Source organism: Lactuca saligna, chromosome 7 (assembly GCF_052625555.1).
Source record: "Lactuca saligna cultivar CGN05327 chromosome 7, ASM5262555v1, whole genome shotgun sequence".
In the NCBI taxonomy this organism is placed as follows: Eukaryota; Viridiplantae; Streptophyta; class Magnoliopsida; order Asterales; family Asteraceae; genus Lactuca; species Lactuca saligna.
Genome location: NC_136423.1, coordinates 9,483,970 through 9,508,976, shown reverse-complemented (window position 1 = coordinate 9,508,976; position 25,007 = coordinate 9,483,970). Strand labels below are relative to the sequence as shown.

Genomic DNA, 25,007 nt, shown 5'->3' with positions numbered 1-25,007 from the left:
ATTTGATTCATTGCAGTAAATTCTACTGATTAACCCTTAATATGTGTGTTGAAAATTTTTAATTTGTGTGTGGTAACTTTGGTTTTATCATTTTGGAGAAATTAAGGAATATGAACACCCATACCAATACACAAAGTTATATGTTGAGTACATCAAAAGAAGCACATAGTAGCACATAGTACAACTCTGAATGGTAAAATTTTATGTAGACATTTGATATATGACAAACTGGTGTCACAATCACGAATACTAGGGGCGAATGTAAGACAAATTTGTGAATATCTTGACAGCAGGAAGGCTGATGTAACTCATTTTATTATTCATAGTCAAATACATAATCCGCATATATTTATTATTGTTTACAGTTACAATATGCCTTTCGGTTTCTGTTAGTTGTTATTTTACAAGATGAAACGGTTATCTTCCAACTTGTTGTAGATATAAATATTAATCGATATAGGATGTATTCGGTAAAACTAACTAGTTTGTAGTTGGTAGTTGATAGCTAAAATGTAGAGTTTTTATTTGTATATTTGACAAAAATAGCTAGAAACTTTTAAACCAAACACTCGTCTTAAGGTTCTCAATTTTAAACTTTAAATTGATTTTCTTAAATGCCTTGAATTCAAAATTTATTACTTGAAGCAAAATTTGATTTGTTATTTGAAATTGAGTCTGTTTTGAACAAGTTGACTTAATTTGAAATTAATTTTCTCAAATCTGCCAAGATTTTGATTTTCAAGTTCGCCAATTGCTTTCTTAAAACCATGAACATTTTTATTTTGTCCAGCCTTGTTCAAAATTTATGTTTTATTATTTGAAATTGAATTTGTTTGTTTGGAATTTTATAAATTTGGTTGATGTAGACTTTAGATTTACTCTTTATAATATATAATTTTAGTTCAAAATTATGTATTTGCATCAATATTTTTACACTTTCTTATTTCACCGAGAGAGAAAATAAAGATTCACCGGTAACGGCTTATTTATTTAGGGTAATTTTATATATACCCTGAAATTATTTTGTGTCCACCCTTCGTTACGAGTAGAATAGTGTATGTACGTTTATGATTTGACATTGTATATGAGTGAGGAATACATATAGTAGTACCATTTATTTGTCGTAGAATTTGCAATTTGATTGTGGGTTTTTAGTCTATATTTGTACATGATCTTTAAACTAACTCAATTTGTTCAAATTGGTGACTAGGGCATTAATAATGAAATTTTTCTATTTTTAATTCTTGTAATTTGACAAGTTGTTAAAATTGTTATCCTATTAAAATTATGAGCTTTATTTTGTATTGGGTCTTATATTGGCCCATTAGCTTGAAAACCATAATTAGCATGTATATATATTCTATCTTTTCTTTTCATTGAATCTTGTACTTTTCATTTGATAATAATATAAAATCTTACCCGTTTTATGTCTTGATAGTTTACATGGTACAGTAGTTTACATGGTATCATAGTTCGGTTTGATAATGTATTTTCGTTTTTGGGGGTGAGTTGTATTTTCGTTTTTTGGGTATGGTTTTCTTGCTCGTTTATGTATTCTGTTTGATTGATTTGTTCGTTTCATCGATGTCGGGGGCTTTGTTTCGCCTGTTGGTTTTGTTGATTTCGAGATCTTGATTGTTGTTGTTGTTACTCATATTTAATGTTATTTTCGTTTGACTAATATTGAAATATGGCCCAGAGAGATGATTCTCTTCAGTCCATTAGTATTCAACTCAATGGAAAAAATTATGTCTATTGGAGTTATGTTATGAAAAATTGTTTGCGAGTCAAGACTATATGGGGGATTGTTACAGGTAACAAGAAGAAACCAACAAACGAGAAGGCTGATAATTATGAAATCCTATTGGATTCATGGTAGACTGATAACTCCAAGATCATTACTTGGATTAATATTTATGTTATCCAGCCCATTGGTTCTCAGTTGGCGAAGTATGACAAAGCAAAGGAGGTTTGGGATCACTTGGCTAGGCTATATACTCAGTCTAATTTTGCAAACCAGTATCAGTTAGAGTTTCATATTCGAGCCCTCCAACAGAATAATCTCAGTGTTCAGAAATTTTATGCAGCAATGTCAGATTTATGGGATCATTTGGCTCTTACAGAACCTGATGTGTTGAAGGCTTTTAAGCCTTATATTGATAGAAGGGAAGAATAATGTTTGGTTTAGTTCGTGATGGCACTACGTTCAAATTTTGAAGGCTTGTGTGGATCAATCTTGCATCGCACACCTCTTCCTACTGTTGATTCGGTTGTTGACGAGTTTATTGTTAAAGAAACTCGTATCAAGTCCCATGCTGACAAAGGTCCATATACAACCACTCCTACTATCTTTGTTGTTCCACAACTACCTCAGTCTTCAAACCGAAATCATCCCAAAGTTGCATTTGATGAGTAAGATTTATGTAAGAAGAAGAACCATTAGAATGCAAATTGCCATTTGTTGATAAGCAAGGGAAATCAGCAGCAACAGCAAACGAGATCACCTACATAGTCTTAGCCTTCACAACAAAATAGGTCTTTTGGACAGTCACAACCTTCTTTTCCATCTTTTAGGCCACCACAATACGATGTTGCTGCAAATTGTTGAGCAGTTTAGACATTTCATTGCTGCCAATCCAATTGTCATATCAGCTTCCATGTCTCATTCATGTCTGTCTTTATCCAACATGTCAGGTATTTCTTCATCCTTGTGGATATTGGATTCTGATGCATCTCATCACATGTCACCATATTTTTCATATTTTTCTTCATATCGTCTCGTACACCTATCTTTGTTATGTCTACTAGTGCTACACCTATGTCAGTAGAGGGTGTTGGTTCTATTGTCACTCCTTATATATCTCTAACATATGTGTATTACATTCCCACACTTGCTTTGAATCTTACATCGATCAGTCGGTTGTGTAAATTTGGTTGTTGGGTCTTCTTTTCTAATTCATGTGTATAGGACATTCGATATCGGAGGGTGATTGGGATAGGTGGTAGACTTGGGGAGCTCTATGTGTTGTTGATGTTCCTGCATCTAGTGTCGATTTGTCGTCTTTTAGTTTAAACCTTACATCATCTGTTTTTTTATCTTTGGCATTCTCGTTTGGGACATGTCTCAGCGTCTCGTTTACAATTTTTGGTTTGCACTGGTGTGTTAGGTTCTTTGAAAATTGATGATATTTCTGATTGTTGTGGTTGTAAACTAGGAAAATATTCTGCTTTACCATTTAATAAAAGTATCACTCATTCTGTTGCTCCCTTTGGTATCGTGCATTCTGATGTGTGGGGTCCATCTCCGATCACCTCTAAATCGGGAGCTAACTATTAAGTTTCATTCATTGATCATTACACTCATTATACATGGGTTTAGTTTATGAAGCGCATGTCTGACTTTTTCACCATATATAATGAATTCAGAGATCATGTCAAGACTCAACACTCTACTGTCATATAATGTTTTCGGTGTGATTTGGAAGGAGATTTTACCTCCAATGATTTTAAAAATTTATTGACATCTGATAGCACTGGGCATCACTCATCTTGTATAAACACTCCATAGCAGAATGGTGTTGCAGAAAGAAAACATCGACATCTCCTAGAAACTTCAAGATCCTTGTTAATTTCTACTCAAGTTCCCAATATGTTTTGGGGAGAAGCTGTTCATACCACCACTTATGTTATTAATCTCATTCCTACTGCGTACACTTTGGGGAAGTCTTCTTATGAAATGTTGCTTGGACAACTTCCGGATTATTCTTCATTATGAGTGTTTGGGTGTACCTTTTTGTCTTGAAGCCTCATGTCGAGAGAGATAAGTTGTCTTCAAAATTAGCTCTTTTGTGTTTTTCTGGGATATGGTTGAAACATCCCAAAACACGACCCAAAAAAATTTTTGTTTAAAATTACTAAAAGTACTAAAATAATATCACAAAGTAAAACCCATACGTCAATGTTTCAAAACAGTAACTAATAGATATGTAGAACTGCATCAAAACTGTATCAATCACATGTAATCAAAAACTAAAAACATCTCCCAGGACAGCTGTAACTGTGGTGTATGCGATGCCATCAACCCGAGCTCTTCCCTTTACTTGTTGAAGTACCTGAAACCAAAACTAAAACTGTAAGCACGAAGCTTAGTGAGCTCCCCCAAACTACCACATACCATACAATACATATGAACACATATTGGGCCCTGCCCACTGCATCGGACCGAAGTCCGGAACTAGCCAGGGCCTTGCCCTCTGCATCGGACCGAAGTCCGGAGCTACTGAGGCCTTGCCTCCTGCATCGGACCGAAGTCCGGAACTGACTGCATCGGACCGAAGTCCGAAACTGACTGCATCGGACAGAAGTCCGGAACTACTGATCATAGCATAGCACAAACCTATCAACTAGCATGAACACATAAATAGCATACTGCATCGGGCTGTAACCCGGAACATATAACACATAATCCTGCCTGAGCCACGAAGGCTTCAAACATAATAAAATCCGCATCAGACCAAAGTCCGGAAACTACTACTAGCTATACAGGTCGGCATTGTGGCCTTAGACCCGTTCCTATTGGAAGGAAACTCACCTCGTGATCTGGCTGCTGAGTGTATGGCTCTGGAAGCTATTTGCTGCTGCTTCGGTATCTCCCCGGCTACAATTCCACAAATACACTCAATCAAAATACTAATAATTGCATTGGGGTAAAATGACTCTTTTACCCCTGGCTAAAGTCAACTCTCCTGGTGTAGGTCAACTTTTCTGGTCAAAGTCAACTTACAGTTGACCTGACTCGCCGAGTTGGGCCGCCAGCTCGCCGAGTCCCTACTCTCATTTCTTAACCCTGCTTGCTGCTACTCGTCGAGTATGGCTTTAACTCGACGAGTTCCCATTTGATTCTAAAACTCAGACTATCTGCATCCGACTCGCCGAGTTGTATGAACAACTCGACGAGTTGATCTTGAAATTACGAAGATTGCCTTAGACTCGCTGAGTTGTATGAACAACTCGCCGAGTCCTTCCATTACTAAGTCTAACCTCCGACTCACTGAGTCCATTCCATTACTCACTGGTCTCCACTTGGAATCACTCAAAGGGGAAGGATCGGGGACTCGCGACCCGACTCGCCGAGTCCGAAGAACGACTCGCCGAGTCACATGCATGCAATTACTAAAAACTCGATTCTGTTCAAAACCACTGCATACAATACATAGATCTGAGTTGCTAAGGCTGGTTTACCACGTAAAGTTCCCAACTTTACGTGTACAAATGCATACAAAAGGATATAAAGGCTAAAAAGGCACTTGGAAGATTAGATCTATGGCTATCATGCAAAATGGCTTCATAAAGTTGATAGATCTACGTTTTTGGAACTGAAACATGGCTAGATCCGAAAGCTAGTCCATCCAATATGATTTATCTACTAAGAACAAGCTAAAGAATTGGCCAAATATGCTTATAAAGGAGAATCAATCATCAAAACTGGAAGAAACCGATTATTACCTCAAGATACTCTGAAATAGGTGCAAAAACTTGGATCTTCTTCTTCTCCTTTGGATCTAGCCTCCTTCTTCTCTTCAAAACTTCAAGATTTAGACAAGAAAAGCTCAAATACTCAATGGAATGGTTAGGGTTTGCCAAATAATGCTTTGAGGGTGAAGGAGACGAGTTTGGGGGCTCATAAGATGGTTTAAATAGGGTGCAAACCCGGGGATTTAGGGTTTCTACCTGGCAGGCCGACTCGTCGAGTCCCGAATATGGACTCGCCGAGTCGCCGATCTATACGCTGCCCAAGACCACGACTCTACTCGACGAGTCGGGCCATAAACTCGTCGAGTCCCTCTACAAACTTCTAAAATAAATAATATAAAGCAACATACTAGAGACGGGTCGTTACAATGGTATTAGTCAGAAAGGTTATCAGTGCCATGATCCATTAAATCAAAAATTGTATGTCTCTCGCAATGTCACTTTTTGGGGCATAATTTGTTCTATAGAATTCATGTTCAGTCACATGATGCAACCTGAGAAGAGCTTCGTACTATTGATCCGTTTAGCATTGACATTGAGGATCCACCACCTGTTACAGATCCACCTCCTGATGCTGATCCACCACATATCGCTGATCATCTGCCTGCAGATCATCAAGACCCCCTCCATCGAAGCCTTATCATAATAAGAAGTCCACAAAGCTTCCTGACTTTGTCTATTCATCTTACTCACCAGTTTTTGCCTCTTTTATTGCTAATATACATCATCTCTCTGAGCCATCATCCTACAAAGAAGTTATTTCTGATCCCCATTGGCAGACCATTATGGTTGAGTAACTTGTAGCTCTTTATCAAACTCATAATGGGATCTGGTTTCATTTCCACCCGAAAAATACACGATTGGTTGTCATTAGGTATATATAATCAAAAGAAACCCTGATGGATTTGTTGAGCGTTATAAAACCAGACTTGTTGTCAAAGGGTACATACACAAGTATGATATGGATTATGAGGAGACGTTTGCTCCTGTTGCAAAAATGATGAATGTTCTTACCTTGATTGCAGTTTCTTCTATTCACAAATGGAATATTTATTAGATGGATGTCAAAAATGCATTCTTGAATGATGATCTTAAAGAGGAAGTATACATGTCTCCTCCCGTTGGTATTGCTCACCAACCAGGTGAAGTTTGTCGACTTTGGAAGGCACAATACGACCTCAAACAAGTCCTTCATGCTTGGTTTGAGAAATTTTCTACGGTGATTACTTTGCTTAGTTTTTAGCCAAGTAACCATCACTCGACTCTATTTGTTCGATATATGAATGCAGGTCGAATTATTATTTCCTTATATGTCAATGCCATGATTATTACTGGTGATGATCATGATGGTATAGAGTCTTTCAAGCGTGATTTGGCTCACTATTTTGCTATGAAAGACTTGGGTTTGCTATGTTATTTCTTGGGTACCGGAGTTGCTCAGTCTCCAAAGGGTTATCTTTTATCTTAAATGAATTATATTTAAGATTTGTTTAACTGTGCACGACTCACAGATAATCGGATAAGAGATACGCCTATAGAGAGTAATGCAAAGTACTCTCTAACTGATGGTGTCCCATTATCATATCCAAACCATTATCGTACCATTGTAGGGAGTTTGGTTTACCTAAATGTCACTAGACTGGATATTGCTCATAAATTTCATGTGGTTATCCGGTTTGTCACTGTTCCTACTATTGTTCATTGGGGAGCTTTTCTTCGTATTTTGAGATATCTACGTGGTACTCAGCTCCGCACTCTTGTGTTTCCATCTACATCCTCTCTTGAGTTGCGTGCCTATAGTGATGCAAATTGGGATAATGATATTTATGATCGTAAGTTCACTAATAAGTATTGTGTTTTTCTTGGAGCTTCATTGATATCATGGAAAAACAAGAAACAAGATGTTGTCTCTCGATCTTCTATAGAGTCTGAGTATCGAGCCATGGTTATCGCCACTTGTGAATTGTTTGGTTGAGATGGCTTCTTGCAAATATGGGTGTTCACATCTCTTAGCCTACCCATTTGTACTGTGACATCGAGAGTGCGTAATGATTGCCAATAATTCAGTGTTTCATGAGCGCACAAAACACATTGAAATTGATTGTCATTTCACACGGTATCATCTCCAGAATGGAACTATCTATCATCCTTATGTTTCCTCCACTTTGCAGATTGTTGATATTCTTACGAAGCCATTAACTGCTACTCGATTTTATTTTATGTCTAACAAACTCTCAATTTATTTGCATTATGAGTTTGAGGGGGGTGTTAGCCTAATAAGATTATGGGATTTATTTGCATTGAGTCTTATGTTGGCCTATTAGCTAGAAACCTCTAATTGGCTAGTCTATATATTCTATCTTTCCTTTGGTATCTTATACTTTTCATTTGATAATAATATAAAATCCTAACCGTTTTATGTCTTGCTAGTTTACAAAAATATAGATAAGGGATAAACTTCCAATTCACCTTACCAACTTCTTAGTATACTTTTAGAATCACACAATATTTTAGAGTAAAATATAATTTTGGTCCTTCTAGTTTGGCTGAAATCTCACTTTTGGTTCTAGTATTGGGATTTTATTATGAGTGGTCTGTGTGAAGGGTTGTGGTTACACCTTTGGTACTTGAGACTTAACCCTGACTGTTTCTTCCGTCCAAGAGAGTTATGTGACCCTCATTTGAGGGAATAAAAGTAATTTCACTTATGTGGAGTCAGCTTCTTTTGTGAGATTTTGACCAAACCACAACAGGTACCAAGATGTTCTCGATGAGCCAACTTTCGAGCTCCATTGTGTTTCTTCTATTGTTTTCGTTGCCAACACTACCGTTGATTCCAATTCCACAAGATTCGATCTTCCCTCAATAGATGTTGTCGCCGGTTGGGATTATTTCTTGTAGACTTTGTCAAACTGCATCCGAATTCTACTCTTTCTGTTAACACTAAATTCGTTGTCAGAACTCATGAATGAAGACATTCCTACGAATCTCCGCCTTAGACTTTAGGTTTTATTGGTTTATCTAACTTTTATTCTTTCTTCCTCTTGGTTGCAAGCTTGTATAAGAAAGTGTTATCGAGAACATCAAACATTATTTTTGCAATTAGCTATGATGTTTCATGCTTATTCTAGAAGTTTGAATCATGTGGTTGTTAAGCAGCCTAACTACAAAAGGGAAACACAAACGGATAAGTAATATTTACATAAGACCAAAGAAGATCAAGTGGTCGTATATAAGTAAATTTTATACTCTCACATGAGGGTTACATTCACCGATGGATGGAAAAAACAGATGAAGTTAAGTCTCAATGATCAAAGGTGTAACCAAAACTCCAAAAAAAAAAAACCAAGCATGCAAAATAAGAAAAAATAAAAAAAAAATAACTAACTAACTAACTATTTAGTATTTTAAATAAAAAAAAACCAAGCCCGACCAAGACGAGCTGGGCCTTAGCCCAGGGCAGCAATGGACATAAGGGCATCAGATTTTGTTTTAGTCTTGTGGTATACATCTTATTTGGGCTCAAAAAATATGATTAGTTAACTAGGGCACGATTTTGAGGTTTTGAGAATACAGCAGGAAAAAAAAGCACCCCTCAATATTTTGATAAATGTACCTCGTACGTCTAATTCGAAGATTCAGTGAGAACCGAAGAAACGAGGAGACGGGGAGCAATATTAAATAACAACGAAAAGGACATATGGGACAGCTTGAAAGATGAGGATTCGGTTGATAATCATGTCTTAAGAAGGGTGGCAACGATCTTACACGATGAGAGAATGACTTGTAGAACATGGATGCACACAAAATCCCTACCTATATCGGTCAATCCAATCAATCAGAAATGGTAACTTCTTGATTTTATAAATGGAAGTGTATAAATTCTCCCCTTATGATTCTATCTGTGTAAGTTTCTTAATTCTCATTCACTAGTGAATCAGTGAACTTTTGTTTTCAATTCAAATTCTCGATGTCTATATTGATTTTCACCATATTAATTGGTAAATTAGAATCAATTTTTGTTAATATGTAAATGTGGGGAGTTCGAAATTAAATCACTAAATTGCTAATTTATTTCTCAGTTTGATTAATTTCATAATTTTAGTAGTTGCTACTTGCTAAATATTTCTTTCTTTAATTTAAAAAGAAGAATCTAAAATTATTGATAACTTAATCTTGTATAGTTTGGAATTGCTAATTTGATTTTAATTACAGTTTATTAGAGTTAATTGAGAAAAAAAAATTGAAATATTTATTGTGTTTTCTTGATTTGAATCTTATAGTCAAAAGAGATGGATTTAGATGTTTGCTGCCATTAAGTCATCAATGGAGAATAAGCATGGGATTGTTGATCAATGACAATGCAAATAAAGTTTTCTATTTGTTATTGTTTACAAGGTTTATATATTATTTTATATTCTTGCTTCAAATTCTAGTGATTATTAGTTTGTTGGTGTATATTATTTTTTCTTCATTCCATTTTTGAAGTGGTTGAATTTGGCTACTAATTATTGTTCTATTTGGGATTACTTGGGATTGGTTGTATTTTGTTATTCTTTATGTCCTAGATGTGTTTGTTTTTTTATATATAATATAGTTGGTGATTTAGCTTATCTTATAGGTTTTTGTTGGTTATATTATATTGTACTAATATAATCGAAAACTTTGTATCGGCTAATTTTCTGTTGGTAAATTTTTATTGTTCGCTAAAATTTATGGTTCAGAAAAAAGGAAGAATTGATTTTTTTTCAAGAATTAAAGATTTACTAGATTGTTGCGTTTGATTATAGTTTGATGAGAGTGTTAAATTTTAGGTGTTGCAAGCTTTAGTTTTATATGGATATATGGATAAGAAGGTTTTTAAAAAATGTATTATAGTTTAGTATTATAAAAATGATAATATGTGCAATCAGTAATTGGTGGCTCTTAATTTGTTAATGGTTGCTTTATCCTTGTATCCACCATTCTTTTGACCTTGTAAATCAACATGTTTTTAATGGGAGAAAGAGAACAATAAGATAGACCCATGTCATCAGAAGAATATGCAAAAGACATCAAAATGACAAGTAGAATGAAAAATGTCGATATTGCCCTTGAAATATTCATGGAAGTTGCAACAAAACGAAACAAGAACACCTCTACTTTCAATGCTCTCTTGGGTGCTTATATATGGAAGATACAACAAATCCCACATCAGCTACATTTGTAAGATGCTCATATCACTTTTGGCCATCGACTTCTCGTAGATCAAATGGAGGATCCTTCCAAGAAATGAAAGATTTCAATATTGTCCCTAATTTGACCACATATAATTATTTGATCTTGGGTTATCTCACCTCATGGATGTGGGACACTATGGAGAATACCGTACCAAATACTTGAAACCGGGTCGATCCAAACTGATTGTGATACCCGTTTGCTAATGCTTTGCGGGTATGCACATTTCAGCTAATTTGGAAAAAATGGAAGAGATCTATAATAGGGTTGATGTGCAAGCATGAGTAAGGAATTTCATCGTAGAGGATATTTTTGTAATTTTCATTTATCAATTCCTTATGGATAAAGTGTTGTTTCGATAAATAACATTTTAAAATGTTTGCAAAAACAACGGGCACACTTAGGGAAATGGAAGGGAAAATAGATAAAGGTAAATTTGTAAAAAGTAAGGGCTTACAGAAAAAGTTATCGTTTACAATAAATCAAAAAAAATGGGACAATATTTTTATTCTTCCCACTTGGTTAAATTTTTATTCTTCCCATTAAATCGAAATCGAAATGGGACAGTATAAACCCACCGGGTTAAATTTTTATTCTTCCCTTGAAATCGAGATGGAAGAGAAATTCTCATAGCTACAATGTCGTTTGCTAGTGACTCAAAAAATCTTTTTTAAGGCATGTTGCTTTGAAAATTTTACTCAATCATAGCATTATAATTTCTCAAACTTTTTGTCTTATTAGACCATTATGCTTTAAAAAATCTACATAAACTTTAGCAATGAAAACTGTAGTATGAAAAATGGAAATATGATACTATGATAAATAAACCAATGAAAATTTTTTGTTATTTATTGTATTTAACCCTTTCAAAAGATTAATAAGATAAAAAAACATTAAATCAAGAATCTTCACAATGCATAAGAATTTCTTTGTCGATTATAGCTAATACTTTGAACACCTCCATCACATCTTTTTAAATAAAAACATTACTTTATCCATAAGAACTGAGAGGCGGTGGTTTACCATGCGGCCATGTAGTTTATAAAAAATCAGTCTTTTTACACTACTAGAAAAAGGAGGGATTTCCTACGGATATTTCCGAGGAAAATGAATTTCTCGGTATTACCTACCAATTACCGAGGAAATGCTTAGGAACAACCATAAACGCGTTTTCCTTGGAAATCTCTCGGAAGTTCCTACACTTTTCTTAGGATATTTATAAATGCCCAACTTTCCTCGGTATTTCCTTAGTAATATTTTTTTTAACAATTTTTTTTTGTAACAACAAAAACATATCGAGTTTATGTAGGGAATACACTCATTGTTCCTACATTTTTCCCATGGAAGTTGTACTAACTACACTTTCCTCGGTATTTCCTACGCTTTTCCTAGGATCTTTATCAATACCCAAATTTCCTCGGTATTTCCTTAGTAATATTTTTTTAACATTTTTTTCCCCTTGTAACAAAATAAATCATATCGAGTTTAGTAGAGAATCCAGTCATTGTCCCTACATTTTTTTCCCTTGTAACAAAACAAATCATATCGAGTTTAGTAGAGAATACACCACCATAACACATTACTCAAAGCATTTGTTTATTATTATATATTCTATATATTGTATGTGCATATATGTATGTTTACGTATGTGTATAATACATATTTTGGTAAGATAAAAGTATTTCATGTATAACAAAGTTCCACAAAATATGGAACAAAAAACAGAACGTTTGAACCTATAAAAATGAAAAAAACGTGTTTGCTTTCTAGGAAATTCCTTGGAATTTCATATGCATTTCCTAGAAATTTGTGACGAATAATGTCTTTCCTAGGAAATCCATCGGAACTTCACAAATTTTTCCTAGGGATTTCCTAGAAACGTAGTCCATTTTCTAATATTAAAAGTTGAAACATATATTTTTTTGTTCAATATTGTGCACAACATCATTATACATGAAATGATTTTAGTTTACCAAGTTATACATGATATATACATAAGTAAATGTGCGCACCACCATAACACCTTACTCGAAACATTTGTTTATGATTATATATTCTATATAGTGTATGTGTACATATTTATGTTTATGTATGTGCATAATTCATATGTTGGTAAGATAAAAGTATTTCATGTATAACAAAGTTTCACAAAGTATGGAACGCATAAAAAATAATAAAAATGAAAAAATGAGTTTGATTCCTAATAAATCCCTTGGAACTTCCTATGCATTTCCCTTAAATTTGTGACGACTAATGTATTTCCTCGGAAATCCATCGGAAATTCCCACAAATTTCCTATGGATTTCCTAGGAACATAATCCATTTTTTAATATTAAAATACGAAACATTTATTTTTTTCATTCAATATTTTGTACAACTTCATTATATATTAATTGTTTTTAGTTTACCAACTTATGCGATGATATATACTTACGTAAGTATGCACACCACCATAACACATTACTCAAAAAAGACGGCCCAACATATGACTTGGCATGCAGATCATCGTAGACAACCAGGAAAGATGATACATCCTAGTGAAGGTTAGGCTTGGAACCATTTTGACTCGATCTTTCCTGATTTTGCACGAGAGACGCGAAATGTTCGTCTCGGGTTGTGTACTGATGGGTTTAGTCCAAATAATTCAAACACGACCCCGTATTCATGTTGGCCAGTGTTTATTACGGTTTACAACCTCCCTCCTTGGTTGGCCTTGAAAGAGCAGTACATACAAATTCCTGTGCTCATTCCTGGTCCGAACAATCCGGGACAAAATTTGGACGTTTTTTTACAACCTCTAATAGACGAGCTGAAAATGTTGTTCAAGGATGGAATTGAAACTTATGATGCATACCGAAGGAGCAATTTCCAAATGAAAGCCGTATTGCTATGGACAATTAGTGATTTCCCAGCTTATGGAATGTTGTCTGGATGGAGCACGCATGGTAAGTTAGCTTGCCCATATTGTTCGGCTGAAGCAGGAGCATTCCAACTTCATTTTGGAGGGAAACCATGTTGGTTTGACTGTCATAGACAATTTCTTCCTGTTGGACACAAGTTCCTAAAAGATAAGATAAACTTTCGGAAAAATAGAACGGTCAAAAGAGCAACACTATCGAATCCAACAGGAGAGGAGATTTGGCAGACTATCCAACATTTTCCTACCGTTTATGAAGGTACCCCCTTTAATACGACATATAAAAAACAAGATGGTTTTGGAGTTAAACATAATTGGGTAAAGAGAAGCATCTTTTGAGAGCTACCATATTGGAGCAAATTGTTGATCCGACATAATTTCGATGTGATGCATATCGAGAAAAACTTTTTTGAGAATCTATTTCACACAAGTATGGGCACCTCCAAATCTAAAGACAATATAAAGGCAAGGCAAGACATTGAGGTTCTTTGTGACCGACCTCTATTAAACCCCTATTATGATAACAATGGAAAGATGACCAAAGATAGGGGAAATTACACTCTGGAAAGAAGTAACGTTAAAAAAGTTTGTGCATGGTTAAAAAAGCTCAAATTTCCAGACGGGTATGCTTCAAACATAGGGAATTGTGTAAACATCAAAGATTACAGTTTTTATGGTTTCAAAAGCCATGATTGTCACGCGTTTATGCAACGGTTGCTTCCACTTGCTATAAGAGGGTTTGTTCCAAAAGAGATATACGAGGCAATAACAGAGTTGTGCACATTCTTTCGGGTCTTATATAACATGAAGCACACTATTGTTCAAACCATCTGCAAGTTGGAGCAAATATTCCCTCCTGGTTTCTTTGATTCCATGGAGCACCTGGTCATACATCTAGCTGATGAAGCTATTCTTGGTGGTCTAGTGCAATATAGATGGATGTACCAATACGAAAGGTAATAAAACATTTTGCTATCTTATAGATCAAACGTTTTTCAAAATTATGTTTAGTATCCTTAACATATTCTCGGTAATCTCTAAATACAGGAAACTTGGTTTGATAAAAAGAAGAATTAGAAACAAAGCAAGGGTTGAGGGTTCAATCGTCAGGGAACATCTAATGAATGAAATCGCTACCTATTGTTCTCTATACTTTTCTCAGACGATTGAGACACGTCATAATCGAGAGCCTCGTAATTTTGCACCACAACATCCTAGCTCTTCGATTGGAGACTCCCAAATAAGCGTGTTTGTCTTTCCATCGAGAAGGTTATATGAAAAAGGTGGAAAAAAAAGACTTCTAACTCCTCAAGAACTTGATAAAGCGCATACCTATATTCTACTAAATTGTGAGGAAGTCACCCCATACGTCATCGCGTTCGATGAAGTGGCGCCACAAATGTATCCGGATGAACCAATTTCGTGTCTAAGAGATAAATACTTTGCCAAATGGTTTAAAAATCGTGTAAGTAAAACTAATTAAATCATAATGCTTAATATTTACAAATAGTTAACCAATACAATACGTGTGTGTTAATATAGGTAATGATAGACTCACATGAAGGAAACCATAACAGTAAACGTTTGGAAATCTTATCAAGGAAACCATCGCGAAACGCTAAATCTCACAATGGGTACTTTGTAAATGGTTATAAGTTCCATACGCAGGAATATGGCAAGGGACGTGTGACTAATAATTATGGAGTATGTGTGAGAGGGGAGACGTACAACGCCGAGGAGTCTGACTACTACGGCTTAGTGGACGAGATACTAGAGCTTGAGTATCGTGGTAACGGGCCTTCGATTGTTGTAATGTTTAAATGTCTTTGGTTTGATAACAACCGCGGTGTAGTAGTTAACAAAAATAAGCTTGTTGATGTTAAACACAAGTCCCGACTTCAAACTGACGACCCGTTTATCTTGGCATCACAAGCAGAACAAGTGTTCTATACACCATACCCTTGTGTGAATAATGAAACAAAAGATATATGGGCGGTTGTTAAGACAAAACCAAGAGGGGTATATGAAGGAATCGAACCTGAAGCTAAAGTTGCGGATGATGAAAACATAGAAGCAGATGGATTATTTCAGATCGATGAACGATTTGAGTTACCGAATGACATAACTAGTGAACGCCTATGCCTAGTAACACACACAAATCCAATCGGTGAGGATGAAGAATTTGAAGTTGAAGAATATACAAGCAATGAAGCAGATGAAATGGATTTTTCTGACCACGATTCAGACGAAAATGAACTTGATTGTTAGGAACATTGTTTGTTGTTTTCCAATTTAAATTATGTGAGATTTATCATATACCAATGTTCACTTTAAATTATATGAGATTTATCATATTTGTATCTAATCGTTCTTGTTTAATCAAATGCAGGATACACATATTATGTCGGGTAGTCGTGGAAGGCAACCTCGATCACATCACTCTGCTGCTCGTGGTCATGACAGTACTAGTAGTCGACGGCATGACTCTGCTCGTGGTGGTGGTGACAGTACTGGTGGTCGACTACACGACTCTGCCCATGGCCACGACAGTACTGGTAGTCGACCTCAGGACTCCAGTCCTAATGACCGACAGCGACAGGGATGTACACGGCTTACATCGTTGAGTGTTCATGATGCTGAGAACTTAGGTCGTGGATACGCTGGGAGTACTAGTGATGTTGGTATATCTGATCAAATGGACAATACGCAGAGGATAATTAAACGTCGTCGCGTACATGAGGCCCACAATTCTGGCATCGACCCTGACAATGATTCTGAAGAAGAAGATGATGATGATACGCAACGCGACTCAAATGTCACAGATACACCTCATAGATATGGCGATACTAGGCCGTATCTTGAGAAGTTCGGAAAAAAGTATGTCATTTTAATAGTTAAATTTATGTTGCTGACTCATATTATAAAAATAGTTATTTTGTTATATTTCACCGTTGTAGGTTTGCATCCTATCAGGTACATCATCAGATCAGACTTATATTTGATCAATTTTTGGATGGAGCATGGCCCACATTTACTAAGCTTCCGCCTACAGTATTTCAGCAAATGTTTCGTGCTTTTGGGGTAATATCAATTAATAATTGGCATACCTTAGGTTGATTTGTTTTATGTTTGCACTTTTAGCTTTAGTTACTTTTTTAAACAGAAATACTATCGGTGGGATTCGGTAAATGATGGAATGATCGAGAGTGGATTTAGAAGTGTGGTGCAAGATCGTTATTCAGACATAATGAGTGAATATCGACATGAATTTGCAAATAGAGCTCGAGCGGCCGGTCACAACATCCCGAACACAAATAATGACTTTGCAATCATGCGTGATTTTGAGCCTATTAGTTTCAATGAGGACGTATGGAAGGATTTGTGTAAAGTAAGCTAATTAATATATTATTATTTTTTTGTTATTTTTTTTCCTTTTATATATTATCTTACATATTCTTTTTATAGTATTGGGACACAGATGCTTGGAGAAAGAAGTCGGTGGCCGGGAGAGCCAACCGTATGAGCGGTGACGACATCGGTACAGTTTCGAGACATACAGGGGGATCCAGGGGTTATGATCAGTATCGACTGGAATTGGTAATTATGCGAATCAATATTCATATAATTCAGTAATTGGTTTTACTTAATCATAGATTACACTAATTATACTATGTGTTTTATGTAGCAAAAGGAATTGAAGCGTATCCCTACATTTCTGGAACTTTTTCTTATTACCCACGTTACTGCAGAGGCCAAGAAAAAATTCAAGGCTAAAGATTATGATACAATTCAAGAGTTGGAGTTTTGTACACCTACTGCTAGAGCAATATGTGTAATTTATCTTTTCCTTTATAGATAACTAGTGCTTCAACTTGAAATAGTACAATAATAACAATCGTTTTGTTTTGATAAATTGTAGGAGAGATACACTAGTGCCATGGTTGAAAAGTACGGGGAGGACCTAACTCAACATCCAGAGGGTGATGTTGACTTGTGGGTGCAAGCACGCGTATTTACGGGGTAGGAAGTTCAGATCTACATTTCGTTGTCACGGGGACATCATCCAACGGGAACAAACCGACCTCTTCTGAGTACCAGCAGTCACAACAGCGGGTATTTTTATTTGACATAAAAAAAAATGCAAAGTAGATAAAATATGTTGTTATTATAGATAAAAAAAAAATCAAGTTTGTTGCTATTATGGATAAAATAAAGTTGCTGCTATTATTTAAAAAACATAGAAGTATATGGTCTTTGATAATAAATAACAATTATAGTATGTTGGTATTATGAAAAAAGGTAAAATGTTATAATTGATAGAAAATAAAAGTATGTTGCTATTGTATATAAAAATGATAATATGTTGCTGTTATGAATAAGAAAATTTAAGTTCATTCCATTTATAAGTGAAATATATGTTGGTATAATAGATATAAATGTTAATATATATACTTTGTTTTTACTATTTTTTTATGTTACTAATGTATGTATGTTTCTTTTAACATTTTTTTAGGTCCAGGAATTGGAAGAAGCTCATGCCGAATTGGTCCGACAAAATGGTGAAATGGCCAAAAGACAAGCACAAATGGAAAAACAAATGGCGGAAATGGTCGAGTTCATGAGACGATATGACACTAATAATCGTCCCGACAATCCATCCAATCCATCGAATGCTCCTTAGGTTATTTGTTGTAAACGTTTGTACGGTTTTAAGACTTCTATATTATCTTTTTGGTTTACACGATTGTTGAAACTTATGTTCTAAAGTGTAAACATTTGTATGACTTTTAGATATATGGAATGAACCACGTTTTTTTGTATTAGTTCTTTTTCTGCATTTTAGGCTAAATTTTTTGGTTTTTTGTTTTTTATTTTTTTACAGCTGCATTGTTCCTAGGAAATTCCTAGAAACTTTTGTCACGAACAAGTGTCACAAAAAGCTGTCAAGAAAGTTTCCTAAAAGGTTCCACAGAAAAAATTTCCTCGGAGATCCCTCAAAAATAATCCTTGGAAATTCATCAAAAATAAACTTCCTTGGAAATTCGTCGGAAATAAACTTCCTTGGAAATTCCTCGAAAATAATTTTCCTCGGAAATTCATCGGAAATAAACTTCCTCGGAAATCCGTCGGAAATAATCTTCCTTAGAAATTACTCGGAAATGATCTTCCTAGGAAATTCCTCGGAAACAAAATTCCTAGGAAAACCCTCAGTACTTACGACAAAACCATTTCCTAGGTAATGAGTCAGTAAGTTCCTCGAAAATCCCTTACAAAACATTTCCTAGGAGGGTTTTACCGACGCACAGGATTTTCTCGGCATTTCCTCGGAAACGCTGTTTTCCTAGGAATTTCCGAGGAAAATGTCCCTCGGAAATAGCGCTTTTTTTTAGTAGTGTTAGTCCAAAATTACATAAATGAACCTTGTAGTTTATAAAAAATCAGAATGTTAGTCCAACTTTGCACTTCGTTACATGTGCAATCCTCATGATTTTAATTTCTTACATGCTTTTCTTTAAAGCTCATTAGTGTGCAAATTAAAACGATTCAGACCTGTTAGCACATGTGAAAGTAGAATACGAAAAATTTAACAAATCAAAGATTACGAACAACCACTAGCCAGTCAACATAAAATTTCATCACATCTTTTTAAATAAAAACATCGGTAATATACGAATAAAGTTTACAAGGGAACATCAAGGTGAGAACTTGAACTAAACATGACTCTTAATGGAAGAACTATATCCAGATTGATCATCATAATACTTGGACCAAAGCATCACACCTCCATACTTATCTGAACCCTTAATCACCGGAAGAATCTTCGAAGTGAGATCATCAACAGGAATAAACCCACTTCCAGCTGCATCAGGAGCTGCTGGAAGCCCTAAGAAAATCTTTGTGGCTGGGATATCAGAAGTCCATTGCTTCCAAGAATCCTCAATACTACCAATATCTCCAGAACTATACTGACATGGCGGATTGTTAAAAAACTGTACCCAAACATAGTCAAAAACACCGGTTTGAAGTGCAGTTCCTACCCATGCATCTGGGTATGGGCACTGAGGTGCCGCAGTCAAGTAAACCTTCTTTCCACGTTTGCTATATGCAGAGAGGTACTTTGCCAGGTCATCCCAGTGCTTTCCATCTCCACTTTCAATGTCAAAATCAACTCCATCCAATACCGCATCGCCAAATGGACGTGTAGATGACTTTCCACCCAAGAAGTTATTCCAAATGTAAGTAGCAACTTGTCTTGCATCTGTAGAAGAAGCTAGTGAATAGCTCCCAGACGCACCACCAATGGAAAGAATGATCTTGACTCCTTTTGCTTGGCAGGATTTGATGTCTGAGCTCAGTTTGGTGCACCCGTTGCTACTCGGATCACAGTGACCAGCAAGGTTCAGAACAGGAGTCAGACCATTGCCAAAAGAAGAAAGGAAAGCCACGTTTACATATTCATAGTTTCCTGTGGAACAAGCGTCTACCAAAGTTCCTTCGTTCCCATTTTGGCCCCAGTATATGGAGATTCCGCCAGCATTAGAGCTCCTGACAAGTAAAAGTGTCAGCATCAAGGATAGAAAGGCCATGGAGATATTGGATCCAATATCCATTTGCATGTTTGTTTTTCTTTGTTGTTGTTGGTTGGATTGTGTGCTAAAAATGTTGCATGGTTTCTCTTTATATAGGACAATAGGACATGGTGAATTGGTGATGATGATTGTATGATGAGAATGTTTTGTTGTCTTATTATACCCCGTAGCTTAAAAGTTAATGAAATCATGATCTTTTAGTTGTAAATTGGATATTCAAATAAAAGAGTAGTCATGATGTTTGTTCTCTGAATATTATCAAATATTCTTAAATGGGAGCTAATATACGTTGCATTGGTATTGCTTACCGATTACCATTATTAATAATAATTTATTTAGATTGTAAAAGTGTCGTTTTCATGTGTTGTACTAAATAGGATAGATATTTTAGGTGAGCACAATTACATTAACGGTCCATATAGATTACGAGCGTATACCATCTTCAACCCATTTTTATTTTTTCCTTATAAATTGAGTAAAAAGTAGGGTAAATATATAGTGTTTCATCTCCAATCCAATTTTATTTTTTACTTTATTTTTACCCCTAAAAAATATATTCCTAGTATATTCTATTTTTCCAACTTATATAGATTGTCAATTATACCCCTTCTATTAATTTGGTTTTAATAAATATATAATCTATATTTTTTTCATTACAATACTATTAAATAAATAAGATTATATTTATAACACATAATTATAAGCTTTTGTAAAATACATTATCGTATTTTAAAATTTCAATATGTATTTAAATGTTCATACGAATTTGATAAACAAAAAATAAAGTTTATATTTATAATTAATTAATATAATTTAATACATAATACAATATTACAAGTATTAAATAATATATTTAAATTACAATTAGTAGATAAAACAAACTAATAATATATAAATATATAAAAAGATGAACTAAAATTGACACCTCAAAGTTTATATCCATTTTGAGGGAAATGAAGAGTATAACACCAAATGGTGTTATACTATTCATTTCCGCCAAAATGGGAGAATAAATGGGGTAGGGTTGGAGACAAATGGGGGAAGAAATGGAAGAAAAGTTGGAAAATAGGAATGAGTTGGAGATGCTCTTAGTATTCTTTTTCTATTTTCATGCTCATACGTGTTTGTGGTTTGCAAAAAATTATAGATATGGTTAAAAAAACATTCATGTAAACTTCAAAATCAAAAAAAAAATGGTTTTAGTTTTTGGAAAACTATAAAGGACTATTTTGCCCTTATACAAACTAAATTTAAAAAAATCCATCCAACCTGTGTCCCATGCATGACCCTATAATGTAACCCCAAACGCCACCACCAAATTCGTCGGCCATAGTTCCTCCCTACCCATTAGAATCATTTTTACTTGTCGACACAAACACATATACACAAATATCTGCAAATTGAAAAAAATGGGAAAAGAATTACAAGCACACACAAATAATAGATTTAAACACACACATACCAAATCAAAGCTTTGAGGATGTTCCTGATTACTTTTCAAACTGAATTTTTGGACTTTTAACTTTTTCAAAAAAATCAAAAGTTTAAAAAGGTGTTTAGTAATTTCAAAAGTACGATATCCGAAAGCATTTTGTGTTGGTTTGATCTATTTTTGGCTACCTTTTTGGAGCCTTTTTATGATGTTAAAAATTTTAATTTGAATTTTGTTATATATATTTAGAGTAATTTAACAATATATATTATGTTTAATACATTAAAAATGATCATACAATCATTATCGAACATAAAAATATAAAAAGAAATAAATAGATTCACAATTAGATTATTATATTTATAAATCCACTTTGATGTAATTTTGGAACTAAAACTCAAGTTTATTTTATTTCACAATCTTCATATATTAAGAGTTTCAATATTGAGATTATTTAATTTAATTTTCATAATGACTTTAATAATAAAAATTAACAATGACAAATAATTATAAATGATATAAAATTACCTTCAAAACAATAGTTGATATTTTAAATTGGAGTGTGCATAAAACCACACAAACCGCATAAACCGTCCGCACCGCACCAAACTGCAGCATAGCACGGTTTAGAACTTTAGTGGTGCGGTTTGTGGTTTGAAATTTTATTAAAATGCACTTTGCGGTTTATAATTACAAGATTGCGGTCTAAACCGCACCGCATATGTGTGTGTGTGTGTATATATATATATATATATATATATATATATATATATATATATATATATATATATATATATATATATATTCGGAAATGCATAACTAGATAACCAAATGGTTATTATAGTTTATTCTTATATATCTTTAAATTTTCAAGGTTGCGCGGGTAAGCTTTAACCGATATTTGTTATGATTTGCATCATTGAATATAAAGAACTTCACATTTTTTTCACATGTTATGTATATGTTTTTTGATTCAATGTCATAGTTAAGTACTATCTATGTATTTTAATTATTGTTGTTATGGTATTAATTAATTCTTAATAATATTGTTTTTTGGGGTGTTTGGATAAATAGTTTTTAGCTTATTAGCTTATTGCCTATTTGCTTATTGCGGTGGGAACAGACATTTTTTTAAAATGTGTTTGGATTAGCTTATTGCGGTGGGAATAAGCAATAAGCAATAAGCATATTAAGAGTTTGACAAACAAAACAATTTATATGTATAAAATGACCAATAAGCAATAAGTATCCCCCCCACCTCCCCTTGCTTATTAAAATCAGTTTATTTTGCTTATTCCTACCGTAATAAGCTGATTTTTAAAGACTCTTATCCAAACACTTAAATTTGCTTATTACGGTGGGATTAAACAATAAACAATAAGCTGCCTATTTTTTCTCTATCCAAACACCCCCTTAAAAATCACCTATAATTATAGATCTTGTTAAAAGTGACACTATTAGTCAGACATATAAGTTATACAAATGGATATTGTATCGTCGTATCAATAAACAGAGATAAACTATATACAAAATGTTGCATAAAACTTAATTTTCCACATGTATATCATAATGAAATGCGAAAATGTCATTTTGTAATTACGTATTTAAGATTAATAATATGTTACATCATGTAGGTGATTTTTTCAAACCACAAAACCGTCCGCATTAACCCGCACCGCACAACGCGATTTATAGCCTTCGCGGTGCGGTTTGCGGTTTCCAATAAGCTCAAACCGCATATGCAGTGCGATTTGTGGTTTTGGGTATAAACCGCACCAACCGCACCGCACACACTCCTAATTTTAAAGAATCATTACAATCGAAATTAAAAAGTAATCAATAAATTAAGTTTAAATTAATTAAGTTTAAAAATTGTTAAATATAACAATAACCAACAATTATATTTATGATTTATTAATACGCAAACGGTGAGTAGAAGTGTAATATTGTTTAAAATAGTTATAGTTTTATATATTAATTTAGCGTAAAAATTATTATTTTATAATTAAGGCTACAATAATCATTTCAAAAACATCTAATTGTTCAAAGTTGAATTATATAGTTTTAACATGGGCAATGCGGGTTGACATTCGCCTAATATTGCATATAAACAACGGCAACATACAAATTAATAAAATTTTCAAGGGAGAATCATAAATTTGTAGAGTGATGAAAACTAAACATGGCTCTTAATGGAAGAGCTATATCGAGATTGATCATCATAATACCTCGACCACAGCATCACACCTCCATACTTATCGGAACCCTTAATTGCAGGAAGAATCTTTCTGGTTAGATCAGACACAGAGATAAACCCACTTCCGGCTGCATCAGTAGCTGCTGGAAGCCCTAAGAAAATCTTTTTGGCTGGGATATTAGAAGTCCATTGCTTCCAGGAATCCTTAATGCGGTTGATATTTCCAGAACTATATTGGCATTGTGGATTGTTATAAAATTGCACCCACACATAGTCAAAAACACCTGTTTGAAGTGCAGTTCCAAGCCATGCATCCGGGTATGGGCACTGAGGTGCTGCTGTCAAGTAAACCTTCTTTCCACGCTTGCTATATGCAGAGAGGTACTTTGCCAGGTCATCCCAGTGCTTTCCATCTCCATTTTCAATGTCAAAATCAACTCCATCCAATACCGCATCGCCAAGTGGACGTGTAGATGACTTTCCACCCAAGAAGTTATTCCAAATGTAAGTAGCAACTTGTCTTGCATCTGTAGAAGAAGCTAGTGAATAGCTCCCAGACGCACCACCAATGGAAAGAATGATCTTGACTCCTTTTGCTTGGCAGGATTTGATGTCTGAGCTCAGTTTGGTGCACCCGTTGCTACTCGGATCACAGTGACCAGCAAGGTTCAGAACTGGAGTCCGACCTTTTCCAAAAGAAGAAAGGAAAGCCACGTTTACATATTCATAGTTTCCTGTGGAACAAGTGTCTGCCAAAGTTCCTTCGTTCCCATTCTGACCCCAGTATATGGAGATTCCGCCAGCATTAGAGCTCCTGGCAAGTAAAAGTGTCAGCATCAAGGATAGAAAGGCAACTGAGATTTTAGATCCAAAATCCATTAGTATAATGTTTGTTCTTTGTTGTGTTAGTTGGAAGATGTGCTGAAACTGTTACATTGTTTATGTTTATATAGGAGAGTGATGATGGTTGTTTTATGAGAAAGCTTTGTTGTCTCGTTATACACATAGTTTAGAAAGTTATGTAAGCTCGTGTAGTTGTAAATTTTATGCATACATAATCAAAAGAGTGTTCATGTTGTTTGTTCTTAATTTGACTATTATCATATTCTTTAATAGAACTAA

At 34.6% G+C, this 25,007-nt stretch overlaps 3 protein-coding genes and 1 long non-coding RNA gene across 4 annotated transcripts; 2 read left to right on the top strand and 2 right to left on the bottom strand.

Annotated features, from left to right (window-relative positions):
• The first annotated feature begins 6,589 nt into the window (after window positions 1-6,589).
• LOC145006646 (secreted RxLR effector protein 161-like) lies at window positions 6,590-7,507 on the top strand. Its single transcript, XM_078965726.1, has 3 exons — window positions 6,590-6,674; window positions 6,822-6,935; window positions 7,044-7,507. Exons 1-3 carry the CDS (start codon window positions 6,590-6,592, stop codon window positions 7,505-7,507), a joined length of 663 nt encoding a protein of 220 aa, XP_078821852.1.
• A 1,602-nt stretch (window positions 7,508-9,109) lies between these two features.
• LOC145005964 (uncharacterized) lies at window positions 9,110-10,051 on the top strand. The gene is made up of 2 exons (XR_013662742.1): window positions 9,110-9,379; window positions 9,816-10,051. It is a non-coding gene; the product is annotated as an uncharacterized LOC145005964 (long non-coding RNA).
• Window positions 10,052-19,377: 9,326 nt separating this feature from the next.
• Window positions 19,378-20,283, bottom strand: LOC145005410 (hevamine-A-like). The gene has a single exon (XM_078964495.1). It carries the CDS (start codon window positions 20,281-20,283, stop codon window positions 19,378-19,380), a length of 906 nt encoding a protein of 301 aa, XP_078820621.1.
• A 3,581-nt stretch (window positions 20,284-23,864) lies between these two features.
• LOC145005423 (hevamine-A-like) lies at window positions 23,865-24,764 on the bottom strand. Its single transcript, XM_078964506.1, has one exon. The coding sequence runs from the start codon at window positions 24,762-24,764 to the stop codon at window positions 23,865-23,867; it is 900 nt and encodes a 299-aa protein (XP_078820632.1).
• Between the last annotated feature and the right edge of the window lie 243 nt (window positions 24,765-25,007).

Coding starts and splice junctions, on each gene's coding strand:
- LOC145006646 (XM_078965726.1), top strand. CDS start 6,590: ATGGATGTCAAAAATGCATTCTTGAATGATGATCTTAAAGAGGAAGTA. Junction 6,675..6,821: donor TGGTATTGCTCACCAACCAG/GTGAAGTTTGTC, acceptor ATATGAATGCAG/GTCGAATTATTATTTCCTTA. Junction 6,936..7,043: donor TTTTGCTATGAAAGACTTGG/GTTTGCTATGTT, acceptor CACGACTCACAG/ATAATCGGATAAGAGATACG.
- LOC145005410 (XM_078964495.1), bottom strand. CDS start 20,283: ATGCAAATGGATATTGGATCCAATATCTCCATGGCCTTTCTATCCTTG.
- LOC145005423 (XM_078964506.1), bottom strand. CDS start 24,764: ATGGATTTTGGATCTAAAATCTCAGTTGCCTTTCTATCCTTGATGCTG.